Consider the following 25,884-nt stretch of genomic DNA (forward strand, 5'->3'; position numbering starts at 1 on the left):
TTGTTTTCCAAAGTAGTAAAACCAATTTTCACTTCTATCAAAGATTTCATTACAATTGTTTCCTTATAGTTTGCGTATTTGATACTTTAAGAAGTCCATCCCTGTCCTAGGTCACAGATATTCTCCACCCTCTTATGTGATAAATAAATAGGAAACCAGTTTTATTTTTCTCCTTATGGTGAGCCAAATTTCCCAATGCTATCTATTAAAATGTCCATTTCCCATTGATTTGTGGTGCAGGCCTCTACTTTCACCCATTTAACAAACATTTGCTGAAGCCTGCCTTATACCAGTCGTGTTGAGGGATCAAAGATATATGGCACCTAGTTTTAGGGAGTTCACTCTACCCCGTGGAGATACAGCTATGTAAATATTACAGTATTAAGTGATAAGGGCAACAAAGTGCTCTGGGTTTCTAGGTCAGCTGGGAAAGTTCTTAGAAGTGACAAGGGTTAGGTTTTAAAAGAAACAGGGAAGACTTTCCTATCTGCCCCATCCCGAAGTTTAGGCTAGAGGAAGAGCTGGAATTAAATTGTCATGAAGAAGACATTTTTCAGACTAATATTTACTATTTTTAGGGGGAGACCTCATTCTCCTGCCAGGTCAGGAGCTCCTGGAGAGGGTTTCTGAAGAAACCCTTACTTGTCTCCACTCGAGATATAAATTCATTCCCTTCTGCAGACACCGCTCTGGGGCATGAGGGAAGGAGGGAGGAGGGGAAGAGGGCAAACCGGTGGAAGAGGCTTCTAGTTGTGTGGCTCCTGGACCTGGCCGTGGAGCTTAGCTTCTGCAGGAGCTGGGAGTGGCTGCCTACGGGTTTGTCTGGGGCCCTACAAGCTGGGAAGGTTGTTGGGAACAGCAAACCAAGTCACTTCAGGTGGGGAAATACTCGGCAAGACATGTGACCCAAGCAGCCATTTTCCCACACCCTACCCGTCGCCATCTTCCATTATAGACAAAGGCATTGACCCCCACCCTTGTCTGATGCGGTCATGGTGATCTCCCGGTCATTAAGTTTCGGGAACACGCAGATTTAAGCCCAGGCAGAGGACCGCAGAGAAGATCTTGGTTTCAAGTAGGTTATGTGGCCGCACCAGTCAACCCGCCGCTTCCCCCTCCCCCTCAACTCTCCCCGTCCCCACCTCCCTCCTCCTCTCTCGACTTCATTACCTTACAGGACAGCCGGGAGGCGGGGCCAGCGCGGCCGCTGGGAAGGGACCGGCGGGCGCGAGCCGTCAATCCGAAGCCCCGCCCCCCAGGCGCGCACCGCGGGCGGAGCAGGCGCAGGAAGGCTGGGATCCGGAAGTCGGAGCCTAGCGGCGCGAGCGCAGCCTCTAGGCCGAGCGTGCTGTCGTGCTATCCTCTCCTCTTAGATCCCCGCCGGAAGTGGAGGTAAGAGACGACTCTCTTTTTTTCGTGGTGAGCGTTGTGCCAGCTGGCCGCGCGGTAAGGGTCGTCTATTTGAGGAGAAACCAGAGGCGCCCTTCACTTTGGAATAGAGAAGTAAAGAGCCGGCTGCCCTCCAGGGTAAAGGGCCCAGATGAAGGGCAGGGCACGTGGACATGCGCCCGAATGCATTCTTGCGGGGTAGTGGGGCACGGTTCCACCCCATTTAGACAGGTATAGACTCCTCCACACTGTGTAGAGTCGTAGACTCCGCTGTGTGGAGAAGCGTCGAATGCCCTCCTCCGTTCATGAAAGTGAGGTCCCATTCCGCACTCTCTGATCCCACCCGTATAGAGACCTAGCCACCGGGTCCCCACAAGGCTGACCGGCGCAGACCTCCACCGGCGCTAAGGCATACAGAACCGCCTTGACGCATCTTTTCCCTTGGAATGGAGGCTTTGATGTATTACCGCCTGCTTCCCTCCCCCACCCCCGGCCCCACCACTGGTATAGAGAAGCTCAGAAACTTAGTATACAGAGGGAGGGAAACATCCTCTCACTGCCTTGCCTGGGTGTAACTAATTGACGGAAGCTCCGCCCCCGCTCCTGCAGCGATGATAGGTCACCCCTCCCGAAGTGGTTGGAGGCACAAACCTCAGCTTACGGAGAACCATGAAGATTCCCCCTCCTCTTAGGGTAGAGTGGAAGGAATAAAATCAGGCCCGATCCCGACCCCTTTAAGGAGATGCTGGTTTACTGAATTTGTAAAAGCCGGACCCCAAAAATGCCCCGTGGCAAACTGCAGTAGACCTTAACCCTCGAAGAGACTGTCAGATCGTCCTCTTTTGGGGCTCCCAGGGGAGGGGTTTAGATTTGTCCTTTTTCAGTAGATACAGATCATTCCCCCCGCACCCCTCCCAGATTTAGAATCATCAAATGTAGCAAAGCAGAGACTACAAGGGAACAGTTAGGTGCAGCTCCCCCTCTCCGCAGTGTTGAGTAGCAGTGACATCACTGATCACACCCCGCAGTAGCAGTATGTGACTATGGGCTCCCCACTTACCCAAGGTAGAGGAGCTCAGATCTATTTTTCTCCATCCAAAAACACAGGACCCTTCCCTACCAAGTGTAAGGGCCAAGCCATTGAATTTGTAGCTGTGTTGTGGTGCCCCACCCATGCAGAGAACCAGTGCTCCTAGTCCCTTTGATGTTAGTGCACTGCTGATTTCGACCCATATAAAAGATGAACAGATCGTCCCCATCCCACCTCCCATGGAAGGGTCTAGAATAGCCCACAGTAGGCGACATACAGACCCCACTCATGCAAAACTGCATAATGCCCCCCTTTCTTAGTGTGGCACTAATGTTATCTGTAGTAAAGACAGGCATATCAGTCCCCCCACATCCCTCCCCAGGGTAAAGAGATCCAGGACCATGCTCTGTACAACTCAAAGATGTACAGACCTGCTCTTCTCTTCCATGTAGCAGAGATGCACACGGCCACTGTGCCAGTTTCCCCAATTCCTCTGCTCCCCCAGAGTAGAGGGACAGAGGGCATCTCATCCCTCCCAGTCACCAAGGAACTGACCCCAACCACACATACAGGCACAGATTTTTTCCCCCTTTCCCCAAGATTTTGCACTTACCTCAGTCCACATAGACACACAGATAAAAAACGTTCTGAGATCCCTTTTCCCAAGGGTAGACTCCTGGGACCTGTCTTTCCCCACCTTTTGGGGTAGATGAGACACAGAACCCCTACTTTGGAAAAGAGGTACTATTAATACCTTATATAGAAATAGATCACCCTTGCATACCCCCTCCCTTCAGCATAGAGAGGTTCAGTGCTAGTCCTTTACTTAGGATATATACAGGGTGGAGGATTGAGGACCAAGGACCCCACGTGATGCCTTGAGGCACTGACTCCACCCAAGAAGAGAGGTTTGTACCTAGCCTTCCTTTGGGTAATGTGATACTGCCTTCCCTGTGTAGACTCAGCCATACCAGGCCCCAGCTTTACTATAGCCCCTTCTTCCAGTTCCTCTAATTGTTAGGGCTTCTTTATCATGTTCTTTAACACTTTATTTGGCCTTTTGGGGGCTCAGAGGAGGCTTGTGGCATTGTGGCTTCCTGCTTCTGTCTTCAAGTTGGTTCTCCCATTCCAACAGGAAGAAAGGCTGAAGATTTGAACCTACCTCCTTTCAAGCTGGTCATCATGATGAAACTTAGACACAGTGAGTTTCTTTTACCACTCTCATCCCAATCCTAAACTTTAATGAATATTTATAATGTTTCACAACAACTTTAAAATATTGCCCACATGTACCAGATCACTCTGCCTTTTACCCCAACTTCCTTGTGAGGTAATGCCCTCCTTATTTTACATTCCCATTTTATAGGAGAAACTGAGGCTCAGCAATGTTAGGTGAATAGCAGTAAATACCGTATCACACTGCCTGGAACCCTAACATGCCCTAACATTTTTCTTTTTAAGTGGTACCATTAAGTTCGTACCATAAATTGTATCAGTGGTTAGGAGAATGGACTCTGGAGCCAGACTGAGTTTGAATCTTAGCTCTTCCACTTACTAGTTGTGTGGCGTTGGGCAAGTTACTTCACTTCAGTCTCCTTATTTACAAAATGGGGTAATAAAGGTATTTACCTAATAGTATCTACCAAATAGTGTTGTGAGGATTTAATAAGTTGAAAGAGGTAGGATACTTAGAGCCTGGCACTGTTGATGGCACTCTGGGTAGACTGGACAAGAATTATACAACCCCAGTAGCCCCATATTCTGTGTAAATGGTGGCCCTGCATATGTAGGACTTGATGAAAAAAAATTCAATACATTTACTTTATATATAAGTTATAAAAGTGTCATTGTGAGTCAGACTTTGGTATGTTAAACAAATAACTGTTTTTTTCACGTAACAAGAAAAACGAACAAAATCAACTACACTCTAAGAACATCAAATATCAGCTGATAATAAAATTATTGATAGTGATGAAAAAGATAGTAATTAGCTGGCTAAATAGAATACATGCATACAAAAGAACCCTGGCAGTTTAAAACAATGAGGAAGTATTGTATGGAAAGATTATATGGAAGACTGTAGTGTATGGACAAACTATTAAATGGAAAGATCCCCAGGATTTGTTAAGTGGAAAAAGCAAGTTGCCGGCAGGTAGCTACCTTCTGTGGGAGAAAGTGGGGGAAATAAGAATATTTACGGGTGGCCCGTTAGCTCAGTTGGTTAGAGCGCGATGCTTGTAACACTAGGGTTTCCAGTTCAATCCCCGCATGGGCCACTGTGAGCTGTGCCCTCCACAACTAGATTGAAACAACTACTTGACTTGGAGCTGATGGGTCCTGGAAAAACCCACTTAAAATAAATTAGAAAAGTTAAAGAAAAATATTTGCATTTGCATAAATAAAATGAATGATGCACAATAAACTGAAAAAATGGTTTCTTGTTATGGTGAGGACTCTATAGTGGCCAGGATAAGTGTGGGAAGGAGACCTCTCAAAGTACACCTTTTTATTTTGGAACTCTTATGACCCATTAAAGAACAATCATACAATAGTCACATTAGTGGGGGAAATGGTGAACATTAAATTAAGTAGAAAAAACTTTACATGTGCACACAAAACAAAGGCTTTCACTGGTAAATGGCAACCAAGGTACGTAATGATGAGTCTAACTGGGATGATTGCAGAGGAAGATGGGGGCGGTGCCGTGTGGTGCAGCTAGAAATAACCTTGGACCCAAATGGTAAAGATGGTGGTTAAATCTGGGAAGTTATTGAGGAGTCCTACAAAGAGTGTTCAAATATGGTTTCAAGTGTTGTACATTTTTGAATAGTTAATGGGGGTGTGTTTCAATACTTAAAAGATTTACAGCCATCAGTGATTGGTGCCATAGGTGTCTAACCCATTGTAATGACAGACCATGAATGTAAACTGCACAGAGAGGGAAGGGAGTGCCTGATGAATAAGGAACAGTGGCGTGGAGGCTTCAATGTTCTGGAAGTCTTTAGGAGGTTGAACAAATGAGCTTGAAGATAGTTGAGAGGGGTGTCTGAGACTGCTTTCTGAAGTCCAAGCAGTTAGAGATGATGATCAGTGTCACCATGCCAGTGGGTGGGCAAGTGGCTGCATGGAGTGGGGACCCCTGGAGGTGAGGATGTCGAGGGAGTGGGAAATCTGAATGTTGGAAGGGGCCCAGGGATTGCCAGTTACCCAGGTTGATGATGGCAGGAGTTGGGTTGAAAGCAAAGCTCTGGGCCAGGTGCTTCAATAAATGAAGAAACGTGACTCATAGGTGATAGGCATAGCAGTGGTCTCAAGAAGAGCAGGATTTCCTCCACCTTCCATTTTTCCCCTTTATTAACAAGAGGGAGAAATAGTCTTGGTTTGGCAATGGTGAGTCCAGAGGACAGCTCTACCTACTGGCCCCGAGGTATTCATGGGTCAGAGAAAACAACAGCCACCTTTCCAGAGGCCTGCAGGTGAAGCAGTGTCCTCAGAGCTGAGTCTCCATTAAGGCAAGAGGTCGGGAAACTGTTCCCAGGGACAGATGGAAGAATTAGGGGAGTGCTGATCTCCCAAGTGGGAGTTTTAGAGGGCATAGTGGGAAGTTTGAAGCAGGGGCAGAGGAACGATGGGGGGGTGTGTAGAATCAATGCCAGGCTGGGTGGACAGGGATGTAGCGGGGTGACAGTATCGGAGATGATGGGTGAAGAGATCTGCCTTTGAGTAGTGATGTGTGAGTGTTTATGGATGGAGACATTGAGACTCAGAGAGCTTTAAGAAAACTCTTTAAGGTCATATAGCTAGGTAGGTAGTTAGTGACAGACGTAGGTCTGGCTGGTTACAAAATGGTAGCTGTTTTCTTTCTGAAGGTGTTAAAACATGAACAGTGGCTCCTGGGTGCTGCAGTGCCATGAGTGATACCTGCACCCTTCCCTCTTCCTCTCTTCCTTCCTGCCTTCTCTCTGAAGCAGATGTTTTCGCCCTATCTATGTGATGTATTTTCTTTCATTGTGTGCCTGTATCCAGCGCAGGCTCTCAGTTTCCAGGGAAGTTAGGCAGATGGAAATTGTTGAGTAAAATGGCCAGACCTGGTTCATTCCAAACCTCACATTCTTTTCATTACAACATAAGTACTTTGGAAATAAAAGGAGACTTAAGGTCTTTTTTTGTTGTCGTTGTTACAGGAAGATTCAACCCATTCACATTCATTATGATAACTAATATGTTTGGTCTAATTTCTACCACCGTATTTTATATTTTTTGTTTGTTTCTTTTTATTCCCTATTTACTTTTACAAAAAATGATCAAGTTTAAAAAAAATCCTCTTAACAGTAATTGAACTTAGGTTGGTAAGTACATTTATATTGGCATCAAACATAATTAAACTTAAATTTCTCTATCACTTTACCAAAGTTAAATAATTATTTTTATCCCACTCTTCCAAAGTGAAACTTTTAGCATGCTTTCATGGTTTTGCTTTTCTAACTCTTATTGCTTGAATCCTGGGTTTTGTTGAAATAATTTGGTATTTCAGTTCTGACCTATTTCCTTATGCTATGCTTCCTGGACTTTAAAAATAGTTTCTTAATGCATATCATAGTTATTAGTCACATTACTAGCAATTTTTCAGATTTACTGGTAAGTTTTAATAGATTTCCTGCCTACTATTATTTATTTGCTTTAGCTTGAGATCTTTATTTTGATCTAATTTTTATTTTTGCTGGTATACTTCCTCAAGTAGTTTTTACCAGAAAGGGAATAGAGGTGGTAATCTTTGCACATCTGAAAATGTCTTCACATAAGAGTGATTTATTGGTCAGGTATAGGGATTTAGTTTGGAACACAGCCCCTTTTCCCAGAACTTTGTAATGGTTATTCTTCTGTCTTAAGTGTTTAGAGTTGTAGATTTGAGAAGGCTGTCTGCTTCTCTCGCCTTTGTTGGAAACTCCTTGTTTGGGTTTATAAGATTTTTCTTTTTCCTTGGAGTAATCGCCCTAAGAATTTTTATTTTTATTTTCATTGAGGAATATTTGGGAACAGTGTGTTTTTCCAGGACCCATCAGCTCCATGTCAAGTTGTTGTTTTCAATCTAGTTGTGGGGGGGGTGTGAGGGCGGGCGCAGCTCACTGGCCCATGTGGGAATCGAACTGGCGACCTTGGTGTTATGAGCACTGCGCTCCCACCACTGAGCCAACTGGCTGCCCACAGGTAGTGGCTCAGCTCCAAGCTCACACCATTGTTTCTCACTGGCCCATGTGGCAGTCGCACTAGCGACCTTGGTGTTATGAGCACTGTGCTCTAACCACTGACCCAACCGGCCGCCCTCGGCTTAATAATTTGCAGTCCAGTAGTTCCCCCCCGCCCCCTTATCCATGGCTTCACTCTGTGGTTTCAGTTACCCGCAGTCAACTGGTTTGAAAATAATAAATGGAAAATTCCAGAAATAAATGATTCATAAGTTTTAAATCGCACACCATTCAGAGTAACATGATGAAATCTCATGCCATTCCACTTTGTTCCACCTGGGACGTGAATCATGCCTTTGTCCAGTGTATCCATTCTGTACATGCTGTCAGTCACTTAGTAGCTGTCTTAGTTATCAGATCGATATCATGGTATTACAGTGCTTGTGTTCAAGGAACTCTAGCTTAATAATGGCCCCAAAGTACAAGAATAGTGATGGTGGCAATTTGGATATGCCAAAGAGGAGCCATAAAGCGCTTCCTTTAAGTGAAAAGGTATATACTCATATGTATAGGACAAAAACAGTATGTTTAGGTTTTGGTACTATTCGTGGTTTCAGGTATGCACTAGGGGTCTTGAAACATACCTCCCGTGGATAAGGGAGGGACTACTGTAGTATTTAATTTCTCTGTTTCCTACGTTAACTCTGCTTTGGTGTGAACACATGAGGTGATTGGGGAGCCTGTTTTGGTAATCTCAAGCTGCTTCTATATTTGTTTGTATATACCCTAACCTTCCAGAATCCCCTTCTAGGAATTCCTTTAGCCCCATTGCAGGTGGTGTGAATTCAGGAAAGCCATTCTTCCCCAAGAGGCCAGCTGTGAAGGGGATGACAGATGGGACTTCTCATTGAAGAGGGGAGAGCGATCTCTTAAGTTTTTAGGCTTTGTTAAGGCATGATTGGAGGAGGTGGGCTCTCTCCTCCTTGTATCCAAGGGAGGCTGCAATTTAGCTGAAGAGGGCACGTCCCTTTGGAAGCAATGGCCTGAGCAGGGTCGGCAGGAAGGGGCAGTTCTCTCCCCCTGTGCTGAGGGCATCTACCCTGGCTTAGCCAGCTGGGACTCCTCAGGTCACCTTCCCATGCTGCCAGCTCCCCACCTCAGCCTGGTGCCGAAATTGTTGAGTTGCCTCCCGCCAGAAGTTGAAGGAGAGAGAGGAGTCACAAGCACACATTCAGGTCACTCTCTTCACAGGATTCCCTTAAGAATTGTTTCAGTTTGCATTGAAATAATGCCCCACACATTATATCCAGTACTTTCTCTAACAGTGTTGATGCCATCTCCATGTCTGTCTTGTGCTGGGCCTAGACAGACATACGTAGTATCTGAGGCGTCCTCAGGTTCCCAGTGTGGCCTGGCCTTGATTAAGGTGTCAGCAAATGTTGGGTAGCTGGATGATGGCTTCTTTTTTTTTTTTTGTAGAAAATAAGAAGCCAGGTAAAAGTTCCAAAGGTTGCAAGAAGGTAAGTTGGTCCAACCCTCAGGTAAGGTATACCCATTGTTGGGATAAGGACAGAACAGGTGGCCTGCCCTAGAAGAGGCCCACAAAACCTAGTAGATGTTGGGTGACTCTAGACAGAATACTGCATTGGACTCAGTGGATCTGGCTTTCCTTCCCTCTCTGGGTGGCTGCAGCAGAGAATCAGCAGCATTTTTTAAGTTTACACCACAAGCCACATGCTGCTCTGTGCTTGATTTACCCTGGTAGGGATTGTCATCATTCCATTTTTTAGATGAAGAAACTGAGCCTCAGTGAGAAAGTTGCTAGGTTCAAGGTAGCATAACTGGGACTCAGCCTGTTGAGTCCCAAATCCCTGTCCCTCATGGAGAGGAGGAAGTGCAAAACATAATCTTTGGCCTCAGCTCCTGGATCTGGTCCTGCTCTGAAAGGTGTGGACAAGTAAGGCTTGGGCCAGAGCAGTGGTTCTCAAATTTTAGCATGGTTAAACTTCTCACACTTCAACCAGGCCTCCAGAATTATCTGCAGGCTGGTTGAAACGTAGATTCTGGGCCCCACCCCCGAGTTTCTGATTCATTGCGTCTGTCATGGCGCGCGAGAATTGGTATTTCTAACAAGCTCCCACGTGCTGCTGCTGCTGCTGGTCCAAGGACCACACTTTGAAAACTACTTAGCTTTTTCCTTGGCCTTTACTTGGGTAACCTTCCCATTTGCATCCCCCCCCATTTCCTGTGGTTCTTCAGTCCGTCCCTGCCTGGCTAAGGGAAGGAGGGTCTCTCTCTAGCCAGATGAGCATACCTCTGGGGCAGAGCCTCCCTTTTTTTTTTTTTTTTTTTTTTTGCTTACTCCTCTCCTCCCTCCTGCCCCCTCCCTGATAACTACATTTCTGAGCAGCCTTAATCCTCCAGAAGGGGTGATTTCCATGGATTCATTAGCTCTGTTTGACGTTTTTCTCTTGTGTGGTGACCATCCTGCAAAGCAGAATGGGAAGAAAGCGGCTTCCAAGGTGGCCTTTGCTCCCCAGTTTGTTCACTCCAATGATCATGCCAGCCGGGAGGCTGAATTAAAGAAGAAGAGGGTAAGCCCTTTTACCTTGGGGAAAAGAGAGGGCCTGGCTTGACTGCCAGGTTCGCAGAAGTGGTAAATGGAAGGGCAACATCCAGAATGGTTAGGATTGTTGAGACTTGTTTGTGGAAGGGGGAAGGGAGGATGATTGCTTTGATACTTGATTTAGTGTCTCCATTTGCTCACCTCCCAGTCCATTGCTGTTCGGCTTATGTTCCCCCTGTTCCACTGAAACAGCCTCTGCCAGCCTCATGAGTGTATTCTCTGACATCAGACTCATGGATAGTTTTTGTCCCTCATCTGATCCACATTTTCTGAATTTGAGAATATGCTTTCCTTGAAACACTCGCACTTTGACTTTCTTGTCACCTCACTCTTCTGGATGTCCTTCCTATTTCCCAGTCTCTCTTCCTGCTCTTTAAGTGATGGGCCATCCCATGACCGTGTCCTCTTTCCCCTCTGGTCTTAAGGGATTCCCTCTGCCTGAAACACATTCTCTCTCAGCTTCTCATGCCCTCTTTATATTGTCCTCTGCCTTGCTTTCCCGTCCCACATCTCTGTCTTTTTCTTTTTCTCAAACCCCTTACCTCCTGCTGTCATATCTGCTTTCTCCCTCTATCCCTGTTCCTCCCATCTCTGCCATGTCACACTCTTTCTTCCCTCTGTCACCCACTTCTGTTACTCTCGGTCACCCATCCCTCCCTTAGGCTGCAGACCTAATCAGCTACAGTCCCAGTGTGTGTTCACTTGTTAGGTTGAAGAAATGAGGGAGAAGCAGCAGGCTGCCCGGGAGCAAGAGAGACAAAGGCACAGGACCATCGAGAGCTACTGTCAGGATGTCCAGCAACGCCAGGAGGAGTTTGAGCGCAAGGTAAGAGAGCAGCCTTTGCCCCTGGGTAGGTCTGGTGTGGATTTACTCAAAAGTATCTTTTGCCATTGCTCTATGAAAGGGGAAGAGAAAGGGTGTGAGATTATTGGGAGGGAAGTAGGGAATCAGTGCGGAAAAGATGGGAAACAGTGGGGACAGAGGATGAGAGGGAGGTAAAGGATCATTTTGAGCCTTATCTGTGACTGGACAACCCTGGTTAGGTCGTTCCTCCCCTGCTGGAACCCAGACTGGGGGTTGGGAGTGGGGGTGGGGAGACTCAGGACTAGGGTACGGGGAGAGAGGGAGTGAGGGTATGAGGGGAGGGTTGAGAGGTCTATATGTGAGGGAGGTGTCCTTTTCCTTCTAGGGCTTTTGAGTGTCTTTCTGCACAAAGTCTCTTCTCACAGAATGTGCACTTTCTAACTCATAGTCCCTTTTCTAACCTAAAGTACGTATTTTGCCTTCCCCATCCCATGTCTCCCATAGATTGTTTTTCTCACTTACACCTTCCTCTCTCATCCCTTACACACCCATGTGCACACTCAGGCCTCTAGCGGGGGCTCGAACCCACACTTACATATGCACACACATGCACCATGTGGGTCTGTCCATTGTTTTTCCAGTTCCCAGCTTTGTTGACTGGTCAGAGCTACTCTTTGGTGGGTTGGGGCTCACACGGCGCTCCCAGCTCCCATGGTTTCCAAAGCCTGGCTCTCACTCTGTTTCCTCCCCTGGACCATTCTCTTCTTTTTCCCTTAGGAGGAAGTTTTGCAGGAATTAAATATGTTTCCTCAGCTGGATGATGAGGCCACAAGGAAGGCTTATTACAAGGAGTTCCGTAAGGTATGGGGACCCATTTTTCAAGGCTCTTTAGGGAGGCCACCAGTCCCTGTCCCATCTCCTCTCCATTTCGGTTTTTCCTGACTGAGATGAAAATCTTCTCTTTCACGGCCCTGTGTGATTGCTACCCAGTCCTTTCCCTGCCTTCATCCCCCGTCGTTTGCCCTGCAGGTGGTGGAATACTCTGATGTGATTCTTGAAGTCCTGGATGCCAGGGACCCATTGGGCTGCCGCTGCTTCCAAATGGAGGAGGCTGTCCTGCAGGCAGAAGGCAACAAGAAGTTGGTCCTGGTCTTGAACAAGATTGGTGGGTGTTGGGCAGGATGGGGTAAGGCAGGGCGGGGGCCAGGCCTTCTTGAAGGATTAGCTCTGTCTAGACCCCGAGACCCAGCAACACAGTGGTATTCCTAACAGTTGTTCAAGGTAGGAATTCTTTTTCCAGTTTTTAAAGCCAGGAATCTGAGCGGCTGTGAAGTTATTTGTCAAAGACACACATAGAGTGTAGTAGAAGTTGGGAATGGAGTCCAAACCTGTCTGCCTTTCCCCTGTTCTTGTCATTTTGAGCCTTATTGACTAACCCTGGAGAGTTTCTGTCTTCTCTAAGCTGGAACCCAAAGGTTAGGGCAGAAGTGCATGTGGGCTCAGGAGTCACTCAGGTCTGAGTCTCATCCCAGTTGTGCTATTTTCTCTGGGATCTTGGACAAGTCATATCACCTTGAGAGCTTCCATTTCTCTAGCTATAGAATGGGCTGTGACTGCCCCAACCTCACAGGGTTGTTGTGAGAATTAATAATAAAGTGCTTGGTATATGTGTGGTCAGAACTTCACATTCTTGTCTAAGTTATACTTGACATTTGGTTCAAACTAGAATGATCCAGAGAGGGGATGGGAAACACAGTTTTGGGAGGCCTCTGACACCCTGGGCACCCTGGCTTCGAAGGAAGGCATCTGGGACCAAACAGCTAGTTTGCTCATTCTCCCTGAGAGAATAGAGGTCCCCTCAAGGAGGGCCAAGTGGTCCCCTACACTAGACTGTCCTTTCTAACTCTAACCTGGAAACTGGACAGGGATTGGCAGGGCCAGGGAGATATCTGTTTGGGGGGTGGGGTGGGACTAGCCTTGGGTGTGGGTAGATGCATCTTTGGAGCGAGTCAGAGATAATGTTCTTCTTACCAGTCCTATCTGCCTATTTTCCCCAGATCTTGTCCCCAAGGAGGTTGTAGAGAAGTGGCTGGATTACCTTCAGAATGAGCTGCCGACTGTGGCTTTCAAGGCCAGCACACAGCATCAGGTTAAAAACCTGGTAAGCTTGGGCCAGGGGCATCTAGATTCTTTCAGGGTAGCCTGGGCCAGGGTGGGGGGCCATGACTTGGACTGGGGACTCCAGCTCTTTGGTAATTGAACTGGGCCTTCAGCTTTGAGCCTTTTGCTTTACTGGATGACATGAATATTAGTTTCATTTCACTCCTGCCTATGTTAATTGTTGTTTAGGAAGTATTTTTTCCAGAAGTAAGGGTAGTACATACTGTCTATAGAAAATTTGGAAAATATACTTAACTATTTGTTGATTTTTAAAAATACATGCCTCCATTTGTTTGTCTCGTTAAAATATCACACTGCTTTCTAATTATATCATTAACATGGAAATACATTTTCACTGTAAAACATTAAAGTATACAGAAAGATTGGCTGCTTCTAGGGAGAGAAACGGGGTGCTGGGGAACATTTTTTTCAATTTTGCACCAGGTCTGCAACTTATTTATTAAAAAATAAAATAGAAAAAATAAAAACAATTTTAGATAAAGCTTAAAAATCCCTTTCACCAGTACCCCTAATTCCAGTATCCTTTATCCATATGTACCCAGAGGTAACCACCATTGTCAGTTTGTTGTGTATCCTTTCACATGTTTTTTTGTACTTTATATAGATGTGGATGTCTATATAAAGAGAAAATAGTGTTTGGGAGAATCATGTGTCATCCTGTGACTTGCTTTTTTTTTTTTTCTCTCCTTGGAAATCTTTCTATAGCAGTCTACTTTTTTGATGCTAAATAAAATTAGTTTCCAACTTTCTTATTGTTACGACGCGTACTTCAGCACAGACCCTTGCACATGTCTTCTTGGCCCATGGACAAGTGTTTGTGTAGGCTAGGTATTGAGAAGTGGAGTGGCTGGGTAACAGGCATTAATGCATTTTGTATTTTATATATTTGAGGGGGACACAACACTGATAAGTTGCGTCTCCCTCAAAGTGGTTGTACCATTTATCTTCCCAGTAGTAGGGTAGATAAATGTGTGAGAGGGCCTATTTTCCCCTACTCTTGCCGACATTCGACATTATTAAACATTTTAATCTTTGCTAATCTAGAAGACACACGATATCTCATTTAAATTTTTTTGGCCTTTTTGATGGCAAAAATGTGGTAAGCATCCTTTGCTAGCAGCTTTCTTTCATTTGTATTCCACTTTAAGAATATATCTCATTAATCTGTTTCTTGTTGGTGGATATTTAGGTTAACTTCTATTTTGCAATACTGTGGTGGGTAAATAAGGAAAGAGAGATGGAAAGGCATCTGGGCAGAGGAGGTGGCGTCAGGAGTAGAGAAGGAGGCTGGAATGGCCTTGTCCTGTGTCAGGAATCAAGGGAAGGTAGGTTGTGTGTAGGTCAGGCACTATCTCTTTCCTTTGCAGGCAGGGGGGGGCAGGTGTCCCTGTTGTGTAGGCAAGCAGGGCCCCAAGGTCCAGAGAAGGGAAGCAGTATTTGCATACGCCTGTGAGAGGCAGAGTTGGAACTCCAACCTTGCCTGTCTAGAGGCCAGATTACCATCCTGCCCCTGCTGAAGGAGGCAAGAGACATATGTCTAGGCGGAGGCAGGGACAGAGAAGACTGGAGATGCAAAGGCAGTGGAAAAACAGGCCTTGTGGGTCTCTGAGGGGAGCAGGGAAATGTCAGGCGTTTGGGGCCTGCGTGGGAAGTCTTTCACTTCGGGTTGGGAATCTTGGTGACCACAGGCAGGCCCTGAAAGTTTCTCTGGAAGTTGGAAATCTGGGCTCCAACTACATCTCTCACCTGACGCCTTGTCTGTAATATCCCTCATTTTCTAGAACCGTTGCAGTGTGCCAGTGCAGCAGGCCTCTGAGTCACTGCTGAAAAGTAAAGCCTGCTTTGGAGCTGAAAACCTTATGAGGGTTCTAGGGAACTACTGCCGCCTCGGTGAAGTGCGCACCCATATCCGTGTGGGTGTTGTGGGTAAGGTACTTGGGGGGAAATCATGGGGCCCAGGCTCTTCCCTGAGCAGGGGCTTCACTGGGGGAGAGGATCCTAGGAACTTTGTGTTACCTTTTTTTTGGCGAGAGAGTAGCAGTTCAGGAAGGGTTTTGTGATTTGTAATTTGGATTGATGGATGTGAGATGGCATACTCAGAATCACCACCATGCATTGAGTGTTAGAACCATGGACCAAATGCACGGGGCTAACCTTGGAGTTGGTGCCATCTCATCCTGCCAGAGCTGTGGGAGGCAGCGGTGAACATCTCCCTTTTAGAGATAAGAACACTGAGGCCCAGAAAAGGGAAAGGGACTTCAGGGGCTCAGCTGTGTGTGAGACAAGGCAGAGCTGGGCCTCAAACTTGGGCTTGTCTGGATCCCAGGACACCGAGGGAAGGGTGGTGTGATGGGAAGAGGGAAATGGAGACAGGAGGGGAGAAGAAGTGAAGCCAAGAAAGAAAGACATTGGAGAGAGCTGGACACAGAAAAAGATATAGATACGCATACCTGGATAGACACAGAAAACGAACTGGGAAGCCACATGTTGGGGTTGGTGGGCAGTGGAAAGGGGAGACATTGAAATGACAGAGGCATGCTGAGAGATGGAGATATCAGAAAGAAATACCAAAGGGACACAGAGACAGACATGTACACAGAGACCTGCCGAGAGAGACACAAGAGGGCTAGAGACAGCCCATGTATGTGGAGAGGCAGACACACCCAAAAAATATAGAGAGATGAACAGGAACAGAGAGACAGATTCAGAGAGATACATGTAGAAACAGGCAGAAACAAAGATGGAGACAGAGGAATGCACACATACAGATCTACAAACTACGTGTGCAGATCCATGTATTTGGAGACATGTAGAGGCCTAGAGGAGGCATGTCTAGTGACAGACGCGGGGCAAAACACATGCAGACCAAGCCCTTCCCACACATTCACTCCAGCTCTGCCTCCTCCAAGCAAATAGACCCAGAGGGATACAGCCTGTGCCCCAGATACACTAGGCCCTCAGACATAGCTGTGCACCCAGAGTCACAGAGAGAGACAAATACACACATATCTATGATGAGACAGATATATATGCATAGAGAGAGGGGGAGAGAGAGAAGGAGAGGGAGGGAGGGGGTTAGGGAGACAGACAAGGAGAGAGAAAAAGACACAGTGAGACATACAGAGAGGCACTCATGAAGAGAGACCACAGAAAGAACGTGTACAGAAAGACTGAGCAGAGTTGACATAGAAGGAATTACAGAGAGGCAGATTGGTGGGGTGGGGGAAAAGGACAAAGGACAGTGGCCAGAATGAGAAACAGACAAACCGGCAGAGAAAGAGATGCTTAGATAGAGATAATACGGAAAAAGAAAGACAGGATAGAGAAAAAGACTGAATCGGAGAGAAAGACAAAAATAGAAAAAGCAGTAATATTTAGAATGAGAACAACAGAGAGACAGAGACAGAGATAGATGTATAGACTTCCATGCACACATGGGCACATCTGTGAGAGAGCAGCAAGATATGTAAATTCTAGGACACACAGAAGGAGGATAGTGAGAATGAGAGACCCAGGGAAGGAGAAACAAAAACATACATAGACAGAGAAGTGCGCACAGACACCCAAACAAACACTTCGCAGGCAGACAGCTGCTCAGAGAGCCGGACATCTGGAGATGAGCCTTCCTTCACACCCCAGTGAATTACACACCAGGACAGATGGTTCTGTTTCACGAACACTTCCCTCTGTCCACCCTCTGTGGGATCATGTCACAGAGGCCTTGCATTGAGCATCTTTCCCAGGCTGGTAGTAGGTGGGAGGTGAGTATCACAGCTAGAGAGTGGGACACAGATACCCACTGTGTTCGCAAATGCAGGGGAGGGGAAAAAAGGCCATGTAGCGGCTTGATCAGGGCCTGGGGTGGGAAGGCAAGAGGCCAGGTTCTGGTTTGCATTCCCCGTGGCCTGGTCACTGCCCCTGTCTGGGCCTCCCACACATGCTGGCCCAAATGTTCCCGAGGGCCCTTCCTGCCCTGAGCCATTTGCTGCTCCTTTATAGGCCTTCCCAATGTTGGGAAGAGCAGCCTGATCAATAGCTTGAAGCGCAGCCGTGCGTGCAGTGTGGGAGCCGTTCCTGGGATCACCAAGTAAGCACCTGCCTGTTCCCCCACTTCCATTGACCCTACCATTTTCCCAACTCTCACACCTTCAGGCTTTGCCTCTTCCTTTCCTTATCTTGGACCAACCTCTGATTCTTCTCTGGGCATGGGAGTCTCATTTAACAGTGCGCATTTACCTGGCACACCCTAGGTGTGGGCCAGGCACCCAGCTGGGTACTTCTACCATTAGCTCCTTGAAGCCTCCTAACAGCCATGCAGGATTGGGTTATGAATAAGCAGCTCCACTTCCTAGGTGAAGCCACTGAGGCTCAGAGAGTCAGAAGCTGGCCCATGGTTCTGCAGCTCAGTCTCCAATGGCAGAGGCCAGACTAGAATCAGTTCCAGGTTTGTAGGGCCCCAGAACCCCTGGCCCCACATCTCCCCACCTTCATCTGTATGCTATCCACACTTCAGCCCTTCTCTGAACTATGTGCCTGAGGCCTACAGGATGCCAGACATACCTGGGCTCATCAGCGTCCTGCGTCCTCTTATCTCCTGCCCAGGTTCATGCAGGAGGTCTACCTGGACAAGTTCATCAGGCTGCTGGACGCCCCAGGCATTGTCCCAGGACCCAACTCGGAGGTCAGCACCATCCTGCGCAACTGCGTCCATGTGCAGAAGCTGGCAGACCCCGTGACCCCGGTGGAGACCATCCTGCAACGCTGCAACCTAGAGGAGGTGTGCAGGGCTCTTGCTTATGCCCTATGCCACTCTAAGGGCCTTTCGTTCTTCCTCATTTCTTCCTCTCTTCACCAGATTTCCAACTATTATGGCATCTCTGGGTTCCAGACCACTGAGCACTTTCTGACTGCAGTGGCCCAACGCTTGGGGAAGAAGAAGAAGGGAGGCATATACAGTCAGGAGGATGCAGCTAAAGCGGTCCTGGCTGATTGGGTGAGGTGAGGAGGGGCTAGAGGTTGGGGTGAGGCTCCACAAAGGGGCTCATCTGTATTCATTGCAATGGCAGGGCAACCTGACTTCTGGATCCCAGGGCAGGGGAAGGCCAAGGCTGTAGGTAACCTCCCACTCAGGGATTTATGGCCAGTGAGTATCCAGCAATCTCTTATTCAGAAGCCACCATGTGGGTTTGCTTGTTGTTCCTCACTGTTTTTGACATGGCAACTCATTCTCTCTTTGATTGGTCATTTGTTCTCTTAATGACGTCACCAATTTCCTCCCACCTCCCAATGCAGTGGGAAGATCAGCTTCTACACATTCCCACCTGCCACCCACACTCTGCCTGCCCATCTCAGTGCTGAGATCGTTAAGGAGATGACTGAGGTCTTTGACATTGAGGATACCGAGCAGGCCAATGAAGACACCATGGAATGTAAGTGAGGGCGTGTGGGCTGGCCTGCCTGGCAGTTGGTCTTTCCCTGGTGGAGCCACGTGGACCTGACAACAAACCTCATGTTTGACCTCCCCCTGCCCTGGCCCTGGTAGTGTGCAAAGTGAGGTGCTCAGGAAGTGTGAGCTTCCTTTCCCAGTCTCTTGGGACCTGGAGTGGACTGAGACACTTCTCTCATGTAGCCCTGGGCTTTGCCTCAGCCACTGCATGTCCATTCCTAGATTTTCATTCTCAACCTCCACTGGTGGGCGAGGCATCTGAGTTGCAGAAAGCTGATATTTGCTTGATGGAGAATAGTCAGTGGCAGGCAGAGGTAGTATTCAAAACATCTCTGCTGCCCTGTTGAGGATTCTCCCAGCTCAGTAGCTAGGCTGGGGGAACGGATTGCCTAGATTCAAATCCAAGTTTTGTTTTTTGTTACCTAGCTGTGTGATCTTGCACAAGCTACTTACCTTCTCCATGTCTCAATGACATCATTTGTAAAACGGGGACAATAGCACCCACCCGTTACATAATACGTAAAAACACTTTGAAAAGTGCCTGGAATATACCTAGTACTTGCTTGGTAAATATTAACTCTTACTGAGCCATGTGGCTTTCAGAAACTCCAGAAGGAAGTTGGTTCTCATCAGATACTACCATCTGCAGCCCTGGCTTATGGCTTCTCCTTCCTTCTCTACACCACCCAAGAAAGGTATCCGGTGCTCTCTGGGCCTGTCTGTGGACACTCTGGTGTAGTGGAGAAAGCCCTGGCTGGCCTACCTTCCAGTTTCTCTGTTTCTCCTGAGGACTAGTAGCTTACTTTCTCTGGGCCTGTTGGTGTCCTTGGATTACAAATGAGGACAAGAGGACTTTCTTGCTTTAGAGCTTATTCCTCAGGTGACTTTGGGCAAGTCAACCCCCTTTCTGAACGTTAGTTTCCTCTTCTATCAAGTAGGCAGTTGGGAGGAATTCCCACTCCCGTTCTGAGGATGCTGCTTGACCCAGATGATGCTTGGCTACATGTGAGGGCAAGAGGGATTCCATCACCGACAATGCACTTGGGCAAAAGATGGAGGTCTGGGAAATTGAGAAGAGGTAGCGGTTACTGGTGAGAGTTTCACAGAGGAGTTGGCCCTAGTGTTGGTCTTGAAAAGTGAGTAAGGATTAGAGAGGCCCAGGAAACGGATGAAGCAAAGTTTAGAAGCAGGTGTGAAGGTGGTGTGGGCCCAGGAAAATGGGCGTTTATGGTTTGCAGTGGAGGCCAGCTGTAGGCAAGGGGACAGAGGGAGGGGAAGGGAGGCCTGGTCCTGGGAAGGGCATCCCTGTGGCTGTCATTCACAGGGCAGTGTCTCAGGCCAGTGCATTTCACGCAATCCTATGCTGTGACTCACAGCAGCCTTGTGTCATTGGACTTTATTGGACTTGTGGCATTCTCATTTTCCAGATGAGGAAGCTGAGGCTCTAGGACTAGTTCCCAGCAGGCAAGTGCCCTACTGCAAAGCCCATGCATTTAATTCTTTGTCATGTGGCCTCCTGGCAGGGATGAAAGAGTCTTCCCTCCCAATTCCCCTGGGCAGTGTCCGCATATCTTTTCCACTGAAGCCTGCCCAGGGGGCTGGCAACAGGGAGGAGCCAGGGCCCTGACAGTGGTGTTGGTTGTGTTAAAGGCTTCGCCACTGGAGAATCTGATGAGCTGTTGGGTGACATGGACCCGCTCGAAATGGATATCAAGTGGCTCCATTCTCCGATGGTGAAAATAGCAGATGCTATGGAAAATAAAACCACCATGTATAAGGTACCTGTCCCGTTTCTTCATGGCAATCGTCTCCTCCATCCAGGGCTCTGGGAAATGGTCAGTCCCTTCTGCCTGGCTCACATGAGATCTGCCTATAATGGTGGGGACATGCGGGCCGTTCACTTGTTCCCTATGGGCTCCCTGGGTACCTGGTAGGGTGCATCCTTTGCCAAGCAATGGCAGGTCCAAGGAGGAGGCATGCTTTCTCATGCAGCTTTCCCAGCCCGGCTCCAGCCCAGAGAACTGGTATAGCCATCTAGCCACCCAGTTGTTCAAGTTGCACACCTGAGTATCCCTGATTCTTCTTTCCCTCCAACTAGTATCTGGGATCCCATACACAGTCTGTCACCAAGTTCCATAGCTTCTCCTTCGTAAATCTCTTGAGAAGCTGTTGGCTTCTTTCTATCCTTACCATTCCTGTAACCCTCACCTAAGCTTTCAGTCCTCTCTCACCTGGACATATATGTCCCGTGGTTTCTCATGGCCCAATTTGACCATGTCACCTCCCCATTCATGGCTCCCAGCACCTACAGGATCAAGTCAGTATGCTGTGTTATGACTCCTGGAGGCTTTTCCAGCTTCTTCTGCCAGTCCCCCCATCTCTGCCCTTTAGGAGGTCACACTTGAGTGGATTTCAAACACAGACATCTTCACTGTGATGGGAGACACACAGGCTGGGGGAGGGAGAGCATGGATCTAAGGGCCCTAGCCTATACTACTTGTGGGTCAGGAAAGTCTTGGAGGCTTTGATACGTGCTCCACCTCTCAAGGCTGAGGAATTCTCTGGGCAAGGGGAGCAGCAACCTCTGGGCGGTGGCTCAGCTTATGCTGATGCCAAGGCACCAAATGGTGAGACCGGGGTCTTTAGGGAAATCGCTAGTGGGCTGGGGTGGCTGGAGTGGGGTAGAGGTGGGGAAAGATGACTCTGGAGTCAGATGACAGAAGGCCTTGAGTTTGACTTTAAACCATAAATAATAGGAAAATCCTGAAAGTTGGTTATTGTTTTGGGGGTCAAAGGGTTTTTACTTTTTTTCCATTTAATTTCTTTTATATATATATATATATATATATATATATATATATATATATATATATATATATATATATATATAAATATAAATACATACATGTACATATATATGTGTATATACACACACACACACACACACACACACTTTTTTTTTTAAGTTTTTTGACTAGGTAATACGTGTACATGGTATACAATTGAAAAAGTACTAAAGGTTATACAGTGAAAAGTAAGTCTCTCTCCTGCTTCTGTCTCCCAGCCACCCTGTCCCCTCCTTGGAGGCAGTCACTATTAGCAGACTTGAATATCCTTTCAGCTATTCATCTTTATACACACACATACATACATACATACATACAAGCAGACACGGGGATCTATTTTTTTTTTTTTCAAATTTATTTATTTTTTTAAAATTAGTTTCAGGTGCACAAGACAAAGCAAAACTTAGACGTTTATCATTTATATCCCTCACACTGTGTGAACCCCCCTCCCCCCATCCACTATCCCTCTGTACGTTCCCCAAATTAATTTTCAAACCCCCATGACCATCTTGTGGTTACCGACTATTTTTCAAAACCTCTCACCTTCCCCTTATCCCCACCCCCCCCGCCCCTCTAGCAACCCTCTGTTTTTCCTCCACGTTTCCAAAACTGTCTCTGATAAGTTCATTCACTTATTCTTTTCTTTAGGTTCCGCATATAAGTGAGATCATATGGTATTTGTCTTTCTCTTTCTGACTTATTTCACTTAACATAATGTTCTCTAGGTCCATCCATGTTGTTGCAAATGGTAAGATTTCTTTCTTCTTTACGGGGATCTATTTTAATTCAAATAGTAGCATGCTATTCATATGGTCCTCCACTTATTTCACTTACAAATTCATCTTGTAGATGGTTCCACTTGATCATTTAAAGAGCTGTCCTTTATTTTTGATGGTTATGTAATATCTGGAAGGGTTTCTTAAGCAGGGATGCAACATGGTCAGGTTTGTATATAAGAACTATTAGTCTGGCAGCTGGGATAAAAATCAGGTTAGAAAGATGGGCCAGGGTGGAGGCAGGGAGTCCAGGAAGGAAACTCTCATCTGTCCTCTGTAAGAGATGATGAGGCCGGCAGTGGCAGGAATCATGCCATTCCTGTCCTCGCTTAGGTAGTTTCAAAGGTTTTCCCTGGTGCTTGCAGGAAAATCAGTGTGAAGTTGTGTGTTTATGGCCGTTCCTGATCATATTTCTCACTGAAGCCCCAGATGTACCATTTTTCCTCAGGGCCCCATAGTAGTTCCCCACTCTATACCGTATGTTCCAGACTCAGGCTCAGGGCCCCGAGCAGGGCCACTGCATTGCACAACTCAGGAGACACCACTTAGGTGTGCTGTGTTGTGAATGGTGCCCCACCCTGCAACCTGAGAGTTGTACAGTGTGGTAGCCTTACCTTTCCCCACTGTAGTGTAGCAGGTCGTCATACATACATAAGCTTGGCTGCTTGGATTCTAATTTATTCCATTGCTTACTAGCTGTGCAACCTTAGGTGCCTTGTCATAGCATTATTGCAAGGATTAAATGAGTTAATATTTGTGTGTGTACACATAACACCTATACATGTACATATATATGTGTACATACATGTGTGTGTACACGCACATGCTTAGAATGATACCTGGCACATAGTGAGCTATCTGTCAATAGTAGCTTTTACTACCCACATCTACCTTCCCCTCCAGCCAAACAGACACCCCTTCGGGTGCCCAGGTATGCACCATGCTTTTCCAGTGTTCAGTCAGGAATGACCCTCCTTTCAGTAGAAGTATGTTGACCACCACCATCCCCTCACCCTCTGTCACTTATGCTATGTCTCTCTGGTGTGCATTCTGACTTGTAGCCTGGTTGCTTGTATCCTCTTTTGCCTGGTTGCTTCCCAAAGATGGGACCTCCTTTGACTCATTTCTCCAGCATTTTCCCACACAGAGCTGGGCATAAAGTATGTGTCAGAAAATATTTGTTAAATTGATTAAGACCGTGAAGGGTCACTTGAGAGCAAAGAATCTTTGTAATACCAATTGTCCCTGATGAAATAACTGTACGTTTTCATTTTCTTCTTGTGAAAGCCATGCAAGCTACCCATCCCATTTGACAGATAAGCAGACTGCAGCTGAGCGGTTAACTAAGCACCTGGTAGTCTGTGGTACAGCCAGACTTGGAGCTTGGTTCTGCGTGTCTCCAGGCTCCATTTGTACCCAAGCCTGTCCCTGCCTCCTCTGCAGAAGTCTTTGGAGGTACTCTGGCCAGACCTCACCGCTGTCCTCTGTCTTCCTAGATTGGAGAGCTCACTGGGTATTGCACCAATCCAAACCGTCATCAGATGGGGTGGGTGAAGCGCAATGTGGACTGTCCTAGGAACGTTTGCCCAGTGGACCGCCGCCCAATGCTGCAAAGGATCATGGAGACGGACCCCCTACAACAGGGCCAGGCTCTGGCATCTGCCCTGAAGAATAAGAAGAAGCTGCAGAAGCGTACAGGTGGGGGCGCCCGACCACTCCCCTATGCTCCAAAAATGGGCCCACCTGGGGCCTTAATTAGGAGCTCCTGAGTGAGAACCTCTGTGTCCAGCCCCAGGCCCAGGTTAGGGGGCAGGGATGGGTTAGGAGGCTCAACTATAGGTGCAGTGGTTCTCAATTTAGCTTATATTAGAACTGCCTGGAAGGCTTGTTAAAACACAGATATCTGGGACCCAGCCCCAGAGTTTCTAATTAAGTAGGTTGGTCATAGAGACTGAGAATTTGTGATTCTAACTGCTTCCCAGCTGATGCTGATGTTACTCTTCCGGGGACCACACTAGGAGAACCACTGAGTTAGTCTGTGTATCATACAGCCACCATTTACTCATGAGCTGCTTTCTGTATGTCAGGAAGCTTACAAGCTATCTATGTTCACTTTATCAATAGGCAGTATACTGAAAAATCCAAAAAGTACAAAGGGATATACAGTAGAATGTCTTCTTCCAATCTCCCAGTCATCCAGGCCTCCCCCCAGAGGGTGACCTGTTAATTTCTTGTATTTCATGCCTGAGATAGGTACACTGGCAAACATCTGTATATTCTTTGTTCTCTTTTTCTGTACAAATGCTGGTCTGCTGAACATACAGCTTTGCCACATCATTTTTCCATTCAGTATATATTAGAGATATTTCCATGTTAATTCACAAAAGAACTTCCTCCTTCATTTTAATGGTGGTCTGTTGTGTGGCCGACCCATTTAGGTCTTCATGCTATACTAATTTTCACTTGACACGTCGCAAAAGTCCTATCCTCATTTGTTAAGTGAGGAAACTGAGGCCCAGAGTCATTTAGTGACACACTCAAGGTAAGACAACTAGTATTTGATGAAGCCAAAATGAAAACCTAGGGTTGATTGACCCAATAAGCTCTGTTCTTGGAACTAGGCTGTGTTTATAACCATTTACTCTTGGCCTGGTTCCACACTGCGGCCTGGGAATCCAAAGATAAATTGCCCTGGAACTCCTGGTCTTATTGGGGAGTGGGGAGGAAACAAGAAAACACACAGAGTGATCACTGTGAAGACACAGAAAGCACACTGAGGGAACCTAATCCAGCCTGGAGATGGTAGTGGGGTAGGGGTGATCAGAGAAGGCTTCCTGGAGGAGGTGATGTCTGAGGAATCCTGAGGAGCAGTAGGGTGTGGCTGGAGGATGGGAGATAAACATTCAGGCTCAAAGTCTTTACTACTATGCTGTACCTTTGCTGGGAGAGCTTTGAGTGTAATAGAGTGCTCGTAAGTTTAACATAGTACAAGAAAATTGTTTGATACCAGGAAGGGATAAAAATATTTAGAGCCCAGTGAGTGTAACATTCTGAGATAGAAGCTGTGTTGGGGTGATGATTTCACATGTAGACAAATGGGTCTGCATGTGAGGTTGAGCAGTTGTTTAGTGTTGGGGGACGGTAAGTCAGCCAGTTTGGGAGTTTGGTGCAGACAAAGGTAGATGTAGGCCAGCTTCTACAGGCCTCTCATTGGCAAGCCAGCCACCAAGTGACTGCCTGTATTTCTCTATCTGCAGATAAACTCGCCAGTAAGCTGTCCGATTCCATGATGTCTGTCCTTGACCTCTCTGCCAACGCTGATGATAGTGCTAGTGACTGATCGACTGATCTCACCCCCTTCCCTGTCCCCTCTCGAGCAACAGTTCCAGTGGGATGGGGGAATACAGATGAAATGAAATGGTTTGTTTCTCCCTGAAGCAGTTGCATATTAAAAGAACCTCACCACCATACCGCCCACCACCACTCTTCCCTCCATTCTCCAGGGAAGGAGTCCCGAGCGGCTGGAACTGCCAACCCAATACCCTTTATTTAACTCCTACTCTGTTTACAAGAGAAATGAAATAAATTATCAGCAGATC

General features: G+C 47.0%; 2 protein-coding genes across 4 annotated transcripts in view; one reads left to right on the forward strand and one right to left on the reverse strand.

Annotated features, from left to right (window-relative positions):
• Positions 1-1,219, reverse strand: part of FGD1 (FYVE, RhoGEF and PH domain containing 1) — a 55,463-nt gene extending 54,244 nt beyond the window's left edge. Inside the window, exon 1 of one of the 2 annotated variants that reach the window (XM_074323811.1) lies at positions 1,171-1,219. The gene's annotated coding sequence lies outside the window, so the exon portion shown is untranslated. The remainder of the gene's footprint in view (positions 1-1,170) is intronic. The other variant, XM_074323810.1, reaches the window with a different exon arrangement.
• On the forward strand, positions 945-25,884 carry GNL3L (G protein nucleolar 3 like). 2 transcript variants are annotated; one of them, XM_019710832.2, is made up of 17 exons: positions 953-1,075; positions 1,178-1,392; positions 3,555-3,620; positions 9,085-9,125; positions 10,104-10,199; positions 10,941-11,057; positions 11,814-11,897; positions 12,066-12,201; positions 13,094-13,197; positions 14,999-15,143; positions 17,217-17,304; positions 17,820-17,994; positions 18,073-18,215; positions 18,510-18,646; positions 20,314-20,441; positions 23,782-23,983; positions 25,543-25,884. In XM_019710832.2, exons 3-17 carry the CDS (start codon positions 3,602-3,604, stop codon positions 25,623-25,625), a joined length of 1,698 nt encoding a protein of 565 aa, XP_019566391.2. In that variant the 5' UTR covers positions 953-1,075; positions 1,178-1,392; positions 3,555-3,601; the 3' UTR covers positions 25,626-25,884. The 2 variants fall into 2 exon arrangements, 1 of the variants encoding a protein (XP_019566391.2); XR_012493369.1 differs by lacking the exon at positions 20,314-20,441 and having other exon boundaries at positions 945-1,075.

The sequence above is a fragment of the Rhinolophus sinicus genome, chromosome X, assembly GCF_036562045.2.
Source record: "Rhinolophus sinicus isolate RSC01 chromosome X, ASM3656204v1, whole genome shotgun sequence".
Taxonomy (NCBI): domain Eukaryota; kingdom Metazoa; phylum Chordata; class Mammalia; order Chiroptera; family Rhinolophidae; genus Rhinolophus; species Rhinolophus sinicus.